The 18,225-nt window shown below is 45.7% G+C and overlaps 1 protein-coding gene and 1 long non-coding RNA gene across 2 annotated transcripts in view; one reads left to right on the top strand and one right to left on the bottom strand.

The window, feature by feature from the left end:
* Positions 1–18,225, top strand: part of LOC309610666 — a 164,649-nt gene that overhangs the window by 131,651 nt on the left and 14,773 nt on the right. The window lies entirely within an intron of this gene.
* The window catches only part of BCL2 (BCL2 apoptosis regulator), a 184,532-nt gene continuing 167,412 nt past the window's right edge, over positions 1,106–18,225 (bottom strand). Inside the window, exon 3 of the mRNA XM_082353779.1 lies at positions 1,106–6,469. Within this exon, the coding sequence (XP_082209905.1) occupies positions 6,335–6,469 (135 nt within the window). The 3' untranslated portion in view covers positions 1,106–6,334. The remainder of the gene's footprint in view (positions 6,470–18,225) is intronic.

Here is an 18,225-nt window from a genome sequence, read left to right as displayed (position 1 = left end):
GTCTCAGATTTTGCCTATAAAACAGGAGAAGCCAGTACCCACCTTCCAAGGTAATAAGAACTGGTGGGTTACGTGTACAGGGCTGGCAGCCAGCAGATGCTGCTATCGGAGTCATTTATGTATTTATGTATTTATGTATTTATGTATGTATGTATTTATGTATGTATGTATTTATGTATGTATGTATGTATGTATTTATGTATGTATGTATGTATTTATGTATTTATTTATTTATGTATTTATTTATGTATTTATTTATTTACGTATGTATGTATGTATGTATTTATTTATGTATGTATGTATTTATTTATTTATTTTTATTTATTTATTTATTTATTTATTTATGGCTGTGTTGGGTCTTCGTTTCTGTGCGAGGGCTTTCTCCAGGTGTGGCAAGTGGGGGCCACTCTTCATCGCAGTGCGCGGGCCTCTCAGTATCGCGGCCTCTCTTGTTGTGGAGCACAGGCTCCAGATGCGCAGGCTCAGTAATTGTGGCACACAGGCTTAGTTGCTCCGCGGCATGTGGGATCCTCCGGGACCAGGGCTCGAACCCGTGTCCCCCGCACTGGCAGGCGGATTCTCAACCACTGCGCCACCAGGGAAGCCCCCCGGAGTCCTTTTAATTGAGTTGAAGGGAAGAGCCTTGGAGGATTGATGCCTTCCTAGGGTAGCAGTATAAGAGGGAAACATAGGTGCCCGGCTGTTTAGGATGTCTATGCTCCAAAACAAGTGACTGCTTTGGTTATCTTAAAACGCTCACTTCAAACCAGAATTTTTAGCTTCTTTCTCTCCTTTTTATACCATCTTTCATCTTACGGAGCAGAGGTTGGGATCTTCACTTGGTATGAGGGATCACACCGGGCAGCAACAATGGGAGTAGAACTCAAGGCTGGTCCACCTTGAACCAAACCAGAAGGGTTAGTAACGAGGAAACAAAACCTCCTTCTAAGGCGGCTTCACCCGCTGAGCAATCCCATAGCCTGGCCCCCCCAGGGCTTCATAACCAGTCAGGCTCCGGGTGGCTCTACTGGCTTGTTAAGAAGGTCTTTGAATGACAGGGCAAAATCACATCACCGCATCACAAACAATTCCAGGGTACAACCAATATCTCACATTGTACTTTATTTTTCTTCACAATATTAACTGGACAGACAAAGAAAGTTGAATGGCAGTGGGGCTTTCCCCAACAATACAAAGAAAATGCCATTATATTTAATGCTTGCCAACCAGAGACTTACTTTATCTTAACTATCTAAAGTACACTTATCATATAGTTTTTTGTGTGTGTACAGTGTTGCAGGATATCAGCCACCCCTAAGAAGTATCCGTCTTAAAAACAGCCCATGGAAGGGAGAAGTGTGAACATCTTGATAACAAAAGCTTTCAATACAAAACCACTTTTTATACTTATTTTTATTGAAAACAAAAATAATCCCAGTAACTCAAAACAAAAGCAAAACTTGGTTGAAAACTTAAGAAGATAGTATAATAAACACAAGCTTCCTCCAAAGAAATGTGATCGGCTATCATTCCTTTAAATGCTACCCCAGAGGCAAAAACTTAATGAAATGAGCTGGCTGGAGGGCTCACTGCAGATTCCCTAAAAGGTTTAGGGACACGGAGTTACTAATATACTCTAGTCATATTTAGTAACAGTCCCGGGATTTTTTGATTAAGCCTTTCCATCTTCCACAAGTGTTTCTGTCTGCTGAGCTTACCTTGGGACCCAAAACAACCTTGTCATCAATAGGATATATATTGCCTTTCAGTTATTTTTCTGGGGTAGTCATGATGAATTGGGGCAATACCATTCATACTCCATCTGGTTTTCTTTGTGCCCCGTGGGATGCATATTTCATGGTTGTCTAAGGCCAGTCCTATGAGCACAGACATGGAACAGAATGATTCTTTGGGTAAGGATAAGGAACTTGTATTATTACTTACCCAGTTCAGTCTCACTTTTTTTCTCCCTGTATTGTGCATAATAAGTATTTAGAAATAGATGTCCCTACCAACCAGAAGGTTTTCATTAAATATCCTGTTGGTTAAAATTACAAATTTATTGTTTAAATAGCCATTAGACATGTCCAGGCTTGAAATTAATACCATTACCATTGATGGCAGATGTTTAAAAGAGTTTTGGTTCATCTGCACTGCCATACAGAGCTGGACTTTGAGTTGTTCTGTTGTCTCTAGAAGCTAAATATACCACAGAACTTGAAAATGTTTCTTGTTTGTTGCATAAGGTCCTTCACCGAGGCATCACATTGATCCTAGTGAAGTTTTCACTTGTTTGCATTTCACATCCTACAGTCCTGGCTATTCTGAAATCCTCCACACCCTGATCCAATCTTCGGAATGTTTTGCTCATTTGAAAATTCTTCCTCCCAACCCTGCAACAAATGTTCTTTGTCCCATAATAATTAAAAAAAAAAAAAAATCCCTAGGAAGATTCAAATTGAATAACAATAAAGATCTGATTGGAACCTTCATAAGCTTAACAATGTAGAATTGTATTTCTTAAAAGTGTGTAACCACATTTGTCTGGGCTGCAAAAGACACCACAGAATAAGATCAGAATAGAATTTCAACTGACTCCCTAATTTCCTTAGAATGGCTTATGTTTCAAGCCCTTCCTGTTTTTTTCTGATAGAGGAGGTGTCCATTACTAACTATAAGTGATAAGGAAGTATAAAAACAGCCGCTGCCTTAGAAGTACAGTCGAAATTAGAATTTAAGTTCACATGTATAAGTTCATCATTTTAGCATAAGTTTAATTACAATATAGACAATTTGCAATTCTGTTTATCCCATAGATCCTCGACGCGAAAAACCCAGACGTGTGTTGGGACTGTCCTACATATTTAAGTCTAATCCTGATTATTAGAACTCCTCTTGATTTATGATCACTTCCTAATTTCCCACCTTGGGCCAGGACTAGGTCTTTAAGTGATGATAAGCATAAACATTTACTAATGAAATAAAGTCACATCTTAATGGAAGGTCATATCGGAATAGACAGAGATAAGTGAGCTGGGGCAGAGGCTGTTGGTTTTTGGCTTGAACTATAGCAAAGTGCTTCCTTCATTCGAAATGTGACTTTAAGCCACATCTGAAGCCTGCAGAATCTGAGATGAGTGTCTGCTGCGGAAGGTGCGAGCTGTCATTTTGATCTCTCTTTCGGGCTGTCTGTGCAGCGAGGGCCTGGGAGGACCCGGGAGGTTCTTGGGTGCTTTTCTCCTTGTGGCTTTTTTTAGAGCCCTCGACCTCCGTTTGGAAAGTGCACGTGCTCTATTGAACCCTGACCTGGGCCAACATGTGCACCACGCTGATGGTAATTCAGGTGTGAATCCCTCCTCCACACCTGTTAGGTAGGAATGGGTCTCTGCTGTCCAACTGCAAAATAATTGAGACAATGCAAAAAAGGAGGAGAAAAAAATGACTAGTCGAGGCTTTTATATACATTCATTGCTTCTAACATGTTTTTAACAACAAGAAAAATGCAACTTCAACTACTCTTAGAGAGAGTGTAGCCACAATACTGTACAGTTCTGGGGTCAGGTGGCCGGGAACATTTATCATTAAAACCAGATAATGTAACCCCACAGCAAAAGGAAACCAGTCAGAAATTAGCCCCTGTGACCTTTTTTATATATACATTTTTAGAACACTCTGCAAATCCCAGCTTGAACAATAACAATAACAACAACAACAACAAAAGACAAACAAGCTTTATATTAAAAATGTCCGTGTTCTTCATGGTTACTTCTAAAGCAGCTTGGAGGATCTCGCCACTTGGAGTGTACTGCAAACCGACTCCATTAGAATGATCTTGGCAGGATAGCAGCACAGAATTTGATATTCCATATTCATCACTTTTGACAATGTAAACCTTTCATAAGATAATATTTTGCTTAAAAATTAGAATCATTCAAAGGTCTGATCGTCCTGTTCCCTGAGGCCCGCCAGGGAGGTCTGGCTTCATACCATGGGTTTCTTGCTTTCTCTGTCTAGGGCGTAAGCGCCACTGCATTTCAGGAAGGACCTGAGGACGGCCACGGAGAAAGGCCCTATGGAAGGAGGGTGGGAGGGCTCTAGACAGGTCTCCGTGGAGACAAGCACGGAAGCCATCTCTAAAGGGCAAACCATCGGAGCCAGAATTTAATCCCCTGGTCATTTTCCATCTGGATTTCCAGCCGAATGAACCTCATGGGTTTAACCAAACATGTATGCAATCCTAAATGATGTGAGTTAAATTCTGATTTGGCCAAGGACAAGTAAACCTAAGCAACAAGGTCAAAGGGACAACAGATACGTCCCTCACAATAAATAATTCTGTTGACATGGAAGTGGACGTAACTCGGTTCAAGCAAAGTGGCTGGGTGGCCGGCATGTTCCAGGGTTTCTCAGGTAGCTGAGACCCAGGGCTTATCTCACCTCCTCAGAAATGCTTTTAAAGAATTAAGAGCCAAAAATCTCAAATGGAAAAAATGATCATTTTTGCTAACAAATAGTGTAGAGGCCATAACTAAATACAATTTTTTTAAAAGATGCTGAGATGCATGTAACCTTTTTTTGTTTTAAAGCAGCTTTCGAAATATCAACCACAGCATTAAACATTGAACATAAGTACATTCCAAAGTTAATACAGATAAATGGTATATAATGCAATAATGCCACAGTTATTCCACGTATGTCTCAAGGCTGATTCTAAACTTGAAAAAATATTTCTAGTTTATGAGCTGGAGATTTCACTTCTTTTGCTACTTCTCTAGCGTTTTCCAGCACTGATTTTTTTTTTTTTCTTTTTTCTTTTTTAACGCCCCAGGATGTACAGATAATCCCCACATTCCACACCTGGAACTTTTTTTCCCCCCCTCTTGTCAGGTTTTTCAAATAAAACCAAACTACAATGACAAGATAATGTTTTACATCGTAATTCCACAGACATAGGTCAGTTAATCCATTTTAACGCTTCCTTTAGGATTTATGACCCTCCCCAAAGTCTTTAAAATCTTGCTTTAAGCTGCACGGGCAGGCTGGCAGCCGCGTGGCCGAGGCGCACGCAAGCGTCTCCCCTGGGGGGCGGGAGCCGCAGCCATCACCGCCTCCCTCCGCGAGCAAAGGCGCAGTGCCCGTTTCCTTCCCTCCACAGTGATAAACGCCCGAAGAGCCTTGGCTCCCGGGTTCCACGCTCCACGTGGAGAGGCGCCTAACCAGGGGGCCCCAGGGTAGCAGGCGCAGGCCTCCTGCCTTCTTTCCTTGCCCGCGCGATTCTGAGCTCCGTCACCTTCCAGACATTCGCAGACCACACCGCTCTGTTTAAAACCCCTCGAGCAGGCCAGCGAGTGCCCAGGCTGGGTTCCAGGACGAGGTCTCCGAGCTGGGGCAAGGCAGAGCAGACCGCGGCCTCTTGCGGAAAAGCAGGCACTTGTGGCGGCCTGATGCTTCCTGATGCCGAAGAAGTCACCGAAACGTTCACTTCCTCGCATTCCAGAGGATTCTGCTTCATACACAGACAGAGCCAGTATTTGGAGGGGGAGCGTATCCAAAATATATGAATATACACGTCAGGGCTTAAGGTACTGGATGATATTGTATAAATTGCTAAAATGCTTCTCGGCACAATTGGTAGCTTAAAAAAATACTTTCCTATGGTTTAAGGGCATTTTTCCCAACACTGTCCTTCGGGGTGGAGATCTTGGCAAATACCAAGTCCATCTGAAGTTCCCGATGGTTTTCTTCCAACCGGGTGTGTACCATATGCAAAGTGCCTGTTCTGCAGGCCAGGGAAGAATGGTCTCCCCTCCAAGGACCTTCCCTCTATTAAGAACACAGCCTCCAGGGCAACAACAACAACAAAAAAAGGCAAAGAAAGCGAACACCTTCTTCCTAACCTCCAGCAGCCAGAAACCCGGCTTCTGGAACAGTCAAGTCCTTTGTCAATTTGTTTGCTTTTCAGATGGTGAGTCAGTTGGGCCAACAACATGGAACAGAAATCCGTGTTTATAGGCACAGGAGACCAGGTGGAGCCATCCAGGTGGGGCTTAGTAATTAGTGGTAGGGTTTCCAAAGACAGGAGGTTCAATGGGACTGTCTTAAATAAATAAATCTTATTTTTCTTAATAATGTAAAAAATAAATTGTATTTCCCTTTGGCAGTAAGTAGCTGATTCGACGTTGAGCCTGAAAGCTGTTTTTTCGTTGTTGGTGGTGGTTTGTTTTTGTTTTTAAGAGACCACAGCTTCGCTTCATGGTACATCAGTGACAATGCATATTATTTCTACTGCTTTAGTGAACCTTTTGCATATGTGTTTGTGGCAGGCCTGTGGACTTCACTTATGGCCCAGATAGGCACCCAGGGTGACGCAAGCTCCCACCAGGGCCAGACTGAGCAGTGCCTTCAGAGACAGCCAGGAGAAATCAAACAGAGGCCGCATGCTGGGACCATACAGCTCCACAAAGGCATCCTGCAGTGGGGAGAGGAGGGAAGAAAAAGAATATTAGAGCGGGCACGGACGGAATGCCAGATGACAGGGAGAAAGGCATCTGAAGTGCCTGGGCACCTTCAGGAGGGTTAGGGGAAAGGTCAAACGCACTTTGGGGGCAATGATGTCAGACCCACTCTTTTCACTTTCATTCAGGAAGTATTTTTTGAGACCCTACTTATGTACCAGACACCGTAGAGATACAGCAGTGAATGAAATAGGCTAAAAGCGCAAAAGCTTTGACCCAGTGGAGTAGGATAGGCAGTAAACAAAACTACATGTTTCATATAGTGTATTAGAGAGTGGTAGGTGCTAAGGGAAAAGATAAAACAGCAAAGGCAGTTAGAAATACGGCAGGCTTTGCAATTTTAGCTAGCATGACCATTCGTAAAAATAATTTTTAAAAAAACCCAACTACTCCTTTATTGAGTGCTTGCTATATGCCAGGCACTTGTAACAAATGCCTGACATGCATTATTTTATTTATTCTTCATACCCATCTTACGGATTCATTTTCTTTGTTCCTGTGCTGTAGGAGAAAAGCTGAAACGATTGAATGCTCATTTCTTAGATTTGTTGGGGAGGATTAGATTCCATGTTTGGACCCAATGGGTATTTGGACAACTCTAAATATATCTGAATATATAAAGCAGTAAATGAAATGTTGTTCCCTTGGTGTGATTAATCAGGCATGAAGAGGAAAACAAGATGTAGCTCCGGTTAGGCCCCCAAACCTGGAATTAGAGCACACGATTTCACGATGGGAGACAGTAACATACGGAGACGTCCAGCATCACGGTAGGGAGGAGGGTCTGACGACGTTTACCGTGTTTTTGTCTGTTTGGGGCAAGTATTGCAGTAGAGGGACCAGGTATCATCTTTGTCTCCCCAGTGCTATGTGTGGTCTTGGTACATGTAGGTGTTTGAGAAATGTTTGTTCAATTAAAGAGTAAAGTTTTCTGAAGTCAAACATTGGTTTGAATTCTGTGTTTGGCCTAATACTTCACCTAGATGCTTACTCTGCCTTCTTGAAATTATTCCTTTTGTATACAAAAACCACTGGACATCTTGCAGTAGTCTCGAGAGTTTAAGGCATCATTAGGGAAAAGTCCCATGTTATTGAATATAAACTTACACAATTCTTTTTCATGACTGCATAGTATTCCACCATATATGTTTATATATCTATATCTATGCTGTACTTTATTTAACCAATTCTTTTTTTTTTTTTTTTCTTACTTATTTTTGGCCACGCCTCGCAGCTTGTGGGATCTTAGCTCCCTGACCAGGGATCGAACCCGTGCCCCCTGCATTGGAAGCACGGAGTCTTAACCACTGGACCGCCAGGGAGGTTCCTAACCAATTCTTTATTTGGGTTGTTTTAAACTTCTGCTCTCATAAACAACATTATGATACAGCTTTATACATAAACTCTTGTCTACTTGTTTGGATTTTTTTTAGACAAATTCCCAGAGGTGAACTCAGTTGACCAATCATCAAAATTGCTCCCCACAGTCACGAAAGGTTTGTGTTGAGCCATCCTCACTCTCTCACTGGTTGCCCTGTGACCAGTGGCACCTTTTACAAAAGGCAAACGAGGGAATTCCCTGGCGGTCCAGTGGGTAGGACCCGGCACTTTCACTGCCGAGGGCGTGGGTTCAATCCCTGGTCGGGGAACTAAGATCCTGCAAGCTGCAAGGTGTGGCCAAAAAAGAAAAAAAAAAAAGGCAGACATGGGTTTAGGGCAGTGGGGCTCACTGGTCTTGTCCCCCAGGGGACATTTGGCAATGCCTAGAAACATTTTTGGTAGTCATGGTCTGGGATGGGCGTGCTGTTGGCATCTAATGGGTAGAAGCCAGGGATGCTGTTCAGTATCCACAAGGCACCGGGCAGCCCTCACCACAAAGAACTATCCACCCCAAAGCGCCAATAGTGCTGAGGCTGAGGAGCCCTGCGAAGAAAGGTTTAGAAGAAACTCTGTAATCACAGCCCAAGGAAGACCCAATGGTCCATCTAGTGTGTCAATAGCTTTGGTCAAATTAGTACAAGATTACTCAGTTAGTCTAGACAGATAACTGCTCCCCATAAGTGAGTGAGCTATACCTTCAGATGTACTGGATTAACTTTTACCAGGAGAGGGCGCAAGGGTTTTCTTCTTTCTTAATCTATTGTTAACATTTTCTAAGTTTGAGCCTTAGCAAGCAAGGCAATAGACATAAATGAAATATGTGCTTAGTGCCCTTAGCGCAAAGCTGAGCTAACAATCACGGGTGTTTGTCAAGACACCTCCTACTTTCCCTACATGTAAGTGGCATAAATGGGGCAGAAAGGGGTCAGGGTCTATTTAGAGAACCTGCCTCTTGCAAAGTACATCCCAGGATCCCACAGACACAACAGCAAACGTCTAACAAACAGCCCTCCCCTCCGTGCTGTTCTCCCTGAGGGATGGGCAGGCTGGAACCCACAAGAGCCCAGCCAAAGGGCACCCCAAATTCCTCAGAGTACCAGCACTGGGCAGTATGCAATTCGGCTTGATGTTGAGAGGGTCAGTGGTTGGACCCAGCATCCCTTTAGTTATCAATGGAGTTTTCTGTGGAAGAATATGAAACAGACTAAGGCCTAGGCCATCTGACCTTTCCAGACCAGGAGCCATCCTGGGAAAGTGGAGGAAGTAGCGACAAACTCAGACTGCTTTGTCTGGTGCACAGTACCAGCAGGAGAAGAAACAACCTCTCCAAATACCCCCAACTCTCTAGGGCCAGAATAATTCCCTCTCCCAAGCCCCAGCCCCTCACATTAATAACTATGCTTCTAACGGACCTCATGGCCCATTTCTGATGTGCACTATAAAGTAAAAAAATCATTTCTAAAGTGGAACGAGCTAAAGAAGCATCTCTTAACCCAAAGAATGAGCACAGAGACGATGACGCAGCCCCAGGGATCTGGGAATTAGCTCTGAACTCGGGGGAGAGGGTCTGGGTGAAATCCCAGCTTTGACATTTTATTGCTTATGACCTTGAACAAATTACCCAACCCTGAGCTTCATTTATTTCACCCATAAAATTGGTTGTTGTGAAGATAAACATAGGTGACTGAGGCCATTTGTAAATGTGGCCCAGAGTGTGAACTAGTGGAAACAGTACCTTGTTCTCTGGCCTGTCCTCTTGCTAACCTGCTACATCCCTCCTAAAACTGCCCTTCCCTCCAGATGGTCTACCGAGCCTGCTAATTTCCAGAAACAATTTACTAGCTCCCTCTAAGGTGTCAGCTTTTGGTTCTGAAGATGCTTGGTGATTTCTATAGAAATTGTGAATTCAAACGTACCCGTCATGTGTTCTGGTGATAACACACGCCAAACTCTACTTCCTCGTAAATTATTAAGTCAGGTTGTAGGGCTGAGGGGCGTTCTTTAAACCCCCGAGATGGAATCTGGCTCCTACGGTTTGCCCATCTGTGATTCTAAAGTGCAGAGCAGACCCTGTTGTTTCAGGACTGAAGATCCTAAAAGCTACTTTCATGGAGAGTCGTCTTCTTGCTTTTTCAAACATCCTGATTAGGGTGATTTCCGAAGTCTGTTTGAACAGTCTGTCATTATTTGTTTAAGTTTGAAAGCTGTTTTAAATAAACACATGCTCATTTTATGTATTAAAAGCAACAAAGAGGGAAAAAGAAAACCTGGGCCGTTGTCATGTGATTCGGACAAAATCCCAGCCTATATATTCAGAAGGCACGGCAGCCCTTGCTCATGTCAGGACTGGCAAGGGCTCTGCCTGACCTCAGGGATGGGCACAGCAAGTCCCCAGGGAAGGGTCCTTTCTCCTGTTGGCCTCTCACATCATAGAGAAGGCAGGCAGTGCCCCAGCTCTGCGTGCTCTTTTGCAGACAGCTTCCCCACAAACTACAAATTCAGAGGCCACAGATGGTCTGAGTCTGAGTTCCACCCAGGGCTGGCATCAGTGGGGCAGGGCGGCCAACATCCCAACCCCGGACTCTGGCTGCAGGGTTGGAAGTAAGCCAGGGAGATGTGGGCGGGACAGACGGATGGGAACAGACCAGACTCAAGACTCCTAAGCCAGGGAAAGTTGGGGGGAGGCGGTAATAGTATATCATCCCTCCTGCCTTGGGACCACTCTCACCCCCTTCTCCCTCTTCCTCCCTCCCTCCCTTCCTTCCTTTCCCCTCTTCCTCTATTTCTCTCTCTCTCCTCCCCGCTCCCCGACACAGACATACACATACAGGTCCCTCAAGGCAGCCCACCCTCCAAAATTTTCCTTTCCCCTTCAGAATCCTTCAAAAAGTTTCGTTTAAACCTGATTCCAAATAAAACAAGATTTAAAAACGAATCAGATTGGCAGAAACTGAAAAAGGATACTGAGTTCTGCTGAAAAGGATGGGGTAGGGATGGGGGTGGGAGCCCCAGATACTCTTACACAACTGATAGACTCCCAGGTAGAGGTAAATGGAGAGACCTTTCATATTTGGCAATGCGTAGCAAAAGCTTTAAAAATATTGTCGTTTTGTTAGTAATTCTACTTCTAGTTATTTATCTTGAAAAAATTAATAAAACCCGAAAACAACAAAAATATATGAAAATATGATAATGGAATATGGGTCGGTCACTAAAAATTATACCCTATATTTATTGGCAAGGAGAGATGTTCCCAACATGACACTGAGTGAAACAGGTAACAATGAAACCAGCGTCTGTAAGTCCAGGCCCCTGGCTCCATGCTGGCTCTCACTGCTCCTTGCACCGTGGGGAAACTTAATGTGGTCTTGGTTGGCTGTAGACAAATCAGAAATTCAGCTACGTTCCACAATCTTTGAGCTGACTTGTGTGGGTACATTACATCATCATGGGAGACCCTAAGGGGGGGAAGTCATCCTGCCCTCAAAGAGCTTCCAATCCAGAGAGGGGATGCCTCTGTGTGCACATTGAACTAAACTAAATGGAGGCGTGTGCCATTTTCTACCCTGCACAGAGCGGAAGGTCCTGTCGGCAGAACAAAAAGAAAATCAGATGGCGCTAACAGGAAACTGAACACTGCTATCAAACGCCTTTCATATTTTCTATTTGTCATGGCTTTATCATTTTGTCTCCATGGGGATCGCCTCCCTCATGACAACCTGAGGGCAAGGGTTAGAAAATAGAAAAGACGATGGACTTCCCTGGTGGTGCAGTGGTTAAGAATCCACCTGCCAATGCAGGGGACACGGGTTCGAGCCCTGGTCTGGGAAGATCCCACATGCCACGGAGCAACTAAGCCCGTGAGCCACAACTACTGAGCCTGCGCTCTAGAGCCTTCAAGCCACAACTACTGAAGCCCGTGCGTCTAGAGCCCGTGCACCGCAACAAGAGAAGCCACCGCAATGAGAAGCCCACGCACCGCAACGAAGAGTAGCCCCGGCTCGCTGCAACTAGAGAAAGCCCACGCACAGCAACAAAGACCCAACGCATCCGAAAATAAATAAATAAAATAAATTTATAAAAAAGAAAGAAAATGGAAAAGGTGAACCATAGTAACTCAAAACTGAGCGGGCAGTTACCTCCAAGTAAGTTCAGATCTCCTGCACTGGTGTGGTAACACCTAGTAATGATAACGCCCTTTATATAAATGAGGCAAATGAAATGTAGACTGGGAAAGTAAATTACTCACAGTGTGTGCTGATAAGCTGCTATGAGGCGGAGGAGGACGAGAGGCTGCGTTCGCATCCCCGGCCTCCTGTGCTCGGTGGCTGAGGACCCTGGCAGGCACTCGGCTCTGTCTCCCTGCGCCCTCCCTGCCTCCCTCACCCTGCTCCTCCCATCCAACCTTGACCCCATCCTGCCCCCCAGTCACCTCTGGCCTTCCAAGCGTTGCTGAAGAAAGTCGTCTGGCCAGGCAGATGGGGGCTGCTCTAAATTCATGGTCTCCAGACTCAGTGAGTTCTAGAAAGCACTGAACACTCCCTTACCCTGGGTCAGAGCTTGGCTCTGCTGCTTTCCATGACTATTCCAAACTGCCACCACTGTTCTCATGTGTCCCCTCACTGTTTAACAGCTGATGTCACCTCTTTCTTCTCTGAGAAAGTCGGGCCATTGGGTGAGAATCACCCCAGTTTCCTATCTGGGAGCACCGACTAACTCACAACCCTATCTGTCCTCCCCTGTTCTTTACACCCCGCTCCCTTATTCCACTGTCTCCTGTTGCTTCTGGAACCTTCCTCCATCAATTGCCCCAGCTCCCAACTACGATGTCAACCTCATCCACCTTCTGTCTCTTATTTCCTTGGCATATAAACATTCAGATTTCCTCAAAATGTCCACGCAGATGCTGGGTTCCACCCTAAACATTACCTTTTCTCTTCTTTCCCCCCAAGACAAACTGCTAACCTACTCTCATCAGCTGCTTTTCCACCACATTTTAATCCACTCAGCCTGGCCACTTCCTCCACTGCGCTTTTCTTTTTTTTTTAAAGAGAGAAACTTTTTCTTAAAAATTAATTAATTAATTGATTTTTTTTTTTAGCTGCGTTGGGTCTTTGTTGCTGCGCGTGACCTTTCTCTAGCTGCAGCGAGCGGGGGCTACTCTTCATTGCGGTGCACAGGCTTCTCTTGTTGCAGAGCACCGGCTCTAGGTGCGCGGGCTTCAGTAGTTGTGGCACCTGGGCTCAGTAGTTGTGGCTCGCGGGCTCTAGAGCATAGGCTCAGTAACTGTGGCGCACGGGCTTAGTTGCTCTGCGGCATGTGGGATCTTCCCGGACCAGGGCTTGAACCTTTGTCCCCTGCATTGGCAGGCAATTCTTAACCACTGCGCCACCAGGGAAGTCCTCCACTGCGCTTCTGAAACCACTCTCCCGAGAATACCAATACCCTCCATGTGGCTAAATCCACTGAATACTTTTCAGATCATACCTGACTGAGCATTTTGACACACTGGATGCTGAGATCACTGTAAATCTTTGCCTCCTGGAGAATTTCTTCTCCATCTCTTCATGGGCACCTCCTCTTCTGTCTGCCCTGATGGGTACTTGATCCTCCCTGAGCAGCCTGGACTGTCTTCTCTCTCTTCGGCTAATCTTCACTCTCATGGTCTTAAACACCCCCCCCCCCGATGATGTTTCTGAAACCTTTATATCCAGCCCCACTTGCTCCTCTGACAGCCAGATTCCTATTCCAATCGTCTTCTTAGATGACCCACCAGAAGTTACAATACAGCCTGTCCAGACTGGAGTCATCAAAGCCCCTCCAGCAAGCCGGCCTCTCTTCCCACCTTTACAGTGTCCACGCTGTCAAGTAAACCCACACCCTGAGAGTCTCCTAGATAGATGTTTCCTCTTCTCTCCCATCCATTCATTCACAGGTAAATCCCACAGTCTTAGGTTGGGTTCCCCCAGAAGCAGACCCTAAGAAAAAGACTGGAGTGTAAGCAGTTTATGTGGGAGGTGATCCCAGGAAATACTAGCAGGAGAGTGGGGAAGTGAGACAGAAAAGGGAAAGTGGCCATGAGTTACCTTGTCAAGCAAGTTACTGCTGCTGGCAACTGGAACTGAATCCTGCTGGGAAATCTGGGGGTCAGTGCAGAACACACACCTTTCGTTATTCCAGTAAGCGGCTAGGGAGCTGGGGTATTTATACACCACCTCCTTCCATTCATTGGCTGAGGGTTGCTCCTATGGTGGTATCAATATCCCAGCACTTCTGGCCAGTCAGGTGCACAGGTAAAGTGGGCTCTAGAGGCCAGAGAAAGCCCTTGGGGCAAGAGATCCAGATGCTGTATCTCCTGTAGTTGGAGGTCAAGCTAGAGAGCTCTGAAGTGGTAAGGGCAAAGGGATTCCACAGGACAGTATATGTACCACTGATTTCACCACCTAAGTATTTCTCTCCCCAGGATTACTGCTAGGATTTCCCATCTGATCTCTCTGCCTTTAGTCTAATGCCCTACCCTTCAATCTCCTCTCGCTACTGCAGGCAGAGTGATCTATTCAGAATCAAATCTGTCACTTCCATGCTTAACTCCAAATTCTTTAACATGACATCCAAGGCTCCCGATGCTCTGCCCCAACCTAGTTTCCTGCTCAGCTCTGTCACGTGTAAGTTCATTTTAGTTCATTCAGGAATTCAGTGCAATCGTGTTTTGCAGGCAACTTTCTCCAAGCCCCTGGGTTGAGCTGAATAATCCTCAGCTAGTCCCTGTTTACATGTCTGTCTTCCCCCATTCAATAATTAGCACCTGGAGGTGCAGGGACCATGTTTTATTTATCTTTGGATCCCTGGAGCATGTGTCTGTCACATATTCGGCACTCAGCAAATGTCTGTGGAACTGAAATACACTGATTTCTTTTACTAGAGAACAGGTTTTCCAAATGTATCTTAAGAGACGATATTTTTTAAAAGGAGCATGTTCAAAGGACAAATAAATGATGGGCTTAAACAAAAGCCGCCGCCTTTTTTTTTGCAGCAGCCTCTAGTGTCTTCCTGTGAGGAAGTGATGTTCAGATGGTTCATAATGGTCAGCGTTGGATCTCACTGGTCAGTGTCTGTGCCATATCGGTCGCTAACTATTTTGAATATCATCCCACATGTATGCCCTGTGAGTCTCCAAGGGGGGGATAAGCTGTCGGGCATTTTCCAAACTCACTGGACCACTTACCCCTCTGTCAGGGAGATTCCAGCTACGTTATGAAGACTGAAAATGCTGCCTAGAGATGAAAAAAAATAATCCTGGGCACGACAAGAGAGGCAGCATTGGTGCCAGTTGTACAAGACAGGGGAGATGATCAGCGGCCCCAAGTTGATCCTGGACCTTCATGGGAACATAAAGACCGCCGGTAGTGGGGCTTCCCTGGTGGCACAGTGGTTGAGAGTCTGCCTGCTAATTCAGGGGACACGGGTTTGAGCCCTGGTCTGGGAGGATCCCACATGCCGCGGAGCAACTAAGCCCGTGAGCCACAGCTACTGAGCCTGCGCGTCTGGAGCCTGTGCTCCGCAACAAGAGAGGCCGCGATAGTGAGAGGCCCGCGCACCGCGATGAAGAGTGGCCCCCGCTTGCCGCAACGAAAGGAAGCCCTCGCACAGAAACGAAGACCCAACACAGCCATAAATAAATAAATAAATAAATAAAATTAAAAAAAATAAAGACCACCGGTGGTCACTAGTCTTGGATTCTACTAAGGAGTCTGAGACTCATTCCCAGTAAACACGATCTATGGTTTTCCAACACCCAGAGCCAACTGACATACAAGCCCCAGGAGAGAGGGGGGCACACACAGCAGAGAGGAGGGCTCTCCCTAAAGCCCGGAGGCGGTGATGCGCCGACGCCCACTGTGGCTGAGATCAAAAGGGGAAGCAGGCGGCCAGGCCGCTGGGAGCGGTGGCCAGCACAGCACACGCGAGGAAGTGAGGACTGTTTCTACCTGAATAAAGCAGCTGGTAAGGAAGTGACTCCATTTCCCCCTTATCATTGGCCCGGCAGGGTTTCCTCTGCAGCCACTTGGTGCTGAATGAGTCTGGAGGGTTCCGTCTGGAGAACAGAGCTGCTTTGGGCGGTTGCAAACTTCTGTCCCCTGGGGCTCTTCTTCCCTCCTCCCCATCCCCTTTACTCCCAAAATATTGATTCCGGGTTTGGGGGAAAAGGAAGGAGAAAAAAAACCCCAACAACCCCAGAGCGTATAACTGAAGGACGCGCAGCTGCCTGGCCTGCAGATCGAGGTGCCCAGTGAGCGTGAGAAGCAGGGTGACGCTTCCACGAGGCCTGCAGGGGCCGCCCCCTGAGCCCCCTCCAGTGAACGGGGCTTGATCTTGGAGGGACTCTGGCCCAGTGGGAAGGGCTAGTTGAATCATAGGCCAAGGACATAAAATGAAACCTAATCCAAGTGTCATCTGGATGTAACCAGAAACCTGCTAGAGAAATGGCAGGAGATGAAAAACCCAAACAAAACAAAAAAACACAACTTGCCTGCCTACCACAGTGGGTCCAGGGAAGTTTGGGTGTATTTTGTGATGCAAATTGAGCTGAGGATGCAAATCAGGCAGGGGCCCTCGGGAGCGAGGGAGGGCAGAAAAATGAGAACCCCAAGGGTGCCTTCCCTTCTAGACCGGGGCACACTTTGAAACTAATCTGCAAAGGCGTCTGTTGCTCTGGGGACCCTGCAGCCACAGGGCCAGGTCAAAGGCCGCTGGCCCTGTCCACCTGCTGAAGGAGTCTCGGGAGGCTCTGCTAGTCTAATCGCCCTGGGGCTGGGGCACACTGCTATCTGGAGAGAAGTACAGTGGCAGATTCCCGGCTGCACTAGCCATGCAAATACTGCAGGGAGTGGGGACTTGGCCACCTGTGGGCTTAGGTCCCTCCTGCCAGGAGGCGAGACCAGTCCAGAGCTTCAAAAGATGTCTGTGGAATTGGGAAAAGTAATGCATCTATAGCAAAATGTGCTAAAAACTGTGTTAAATGATTGGGTCATTTGGTTCATCAGGTTCGGATAATAAACCAAAACGAGAATAAAGCCGTATCTATACGAGACCTCGAAATCTCATCTTTGACTTGCTGATGCATTCGGGAACCAAACATTTTTTTATAAGGTGCTGAGGAGTCTTAAATCTAAATAAGACACAGGCCTGCCTTGTAAGAATTGCTCCTTGATATTCTCACGCATTCACAGCAGCTTTGGTGAGCTTGAGAGTTCTCTAAACACGTTCAAAGCACTTTGTGTGTGTAGGTGCGTATACCCTGCAGCGCTCTGGGGAGGAGGGGGGAGACCAAGTCTGCTGTCCTCGTTTGAAGGGTGCCTTCCACAGGACCTCACAGGCACAGAGGCCACAGGAAACCGCCTTGCAGTGTTTTTGCTTTAAAACAAAGTTACTTCATTTTTCTTCCTGACCTTCCTCATTCCACTACCTTCTTTTGGCTAGAGTGCCCTGCCTTTTCTGGCGCTTGACCTCTTCTTGCTTTGGGCTTATGCTATTTTCACTATTTGGGGGGAAATATCACCTTATGATATTTTGTTAGGACGAAAGTACATTGAGCAAAAAAGTTGTAATTATTACAACTCAACAATAAAAAGACAAGTAGCCTAATTAAAGAATGGGCAAAGATTTGAATAGATATTTCACCAAAGAAGATATACAAATGGCCAATAAGCTCAAGAAAAGACATTCATCCATCATTAGGGAAATGCAAATGAAAACCACAATGCGATATCACTTCACACCCACTAGCATGGCTTTAAAGTAAAAAGTGGACAATGGCCAGTGTTGACAAGGAGGAAGAGAAACTGGAGACTGCGCACGTTGCTGGTGGGAATAGAAAACGGTGCAGCCTCTGTGGAAAACGGTGGTGGTGCCTCAAAGGGTTGACCAGTTATCCCATGACTCAGCAATTCCACTCCTAGCTATATGTCCAAGGTAACTGAAAATATATGTTCACACAAACATATATGTTCACATTTGTACACAAATATTCACATCAGCATTATTCATAATAGCCCAAAGTGGAAATGACCCAAATGTCTATCAGCTAATGAACAAATAAACGAAGGGTGGTACCATCCATACCATGGAATACTATTCAGCCATAGAAAGGAATGAAGCATTGATACAAGCTACAACATGGGTGAACCTTGAAAACATTATGCTGAGTGAAAGAAACCAGGCATAAATGGTCACATATTGTGATGATGCCATTTCTATGAAATGTCCAAAATAGACAAATCCATAGTGACAGGAGTAGATTCGTGGTTGCCTGGGGCTGGGGAGAGAGAAG

The sequence above is a fragment of the Balaenoptera borealis genome (assembly GCF_965194805.1).
Source record: "Balaenoptera borealis genome assembly, chromosome: 14".
NCBI lineage: Eukaryota > Metazoa > Chordata > Mammalia > Artiodactyla > Balaenopteridae > Balaenoptera > Balaenoptera borealis.
This window is presented reverse-complemented; position numbering and strand designations above follow the sequence as displayed.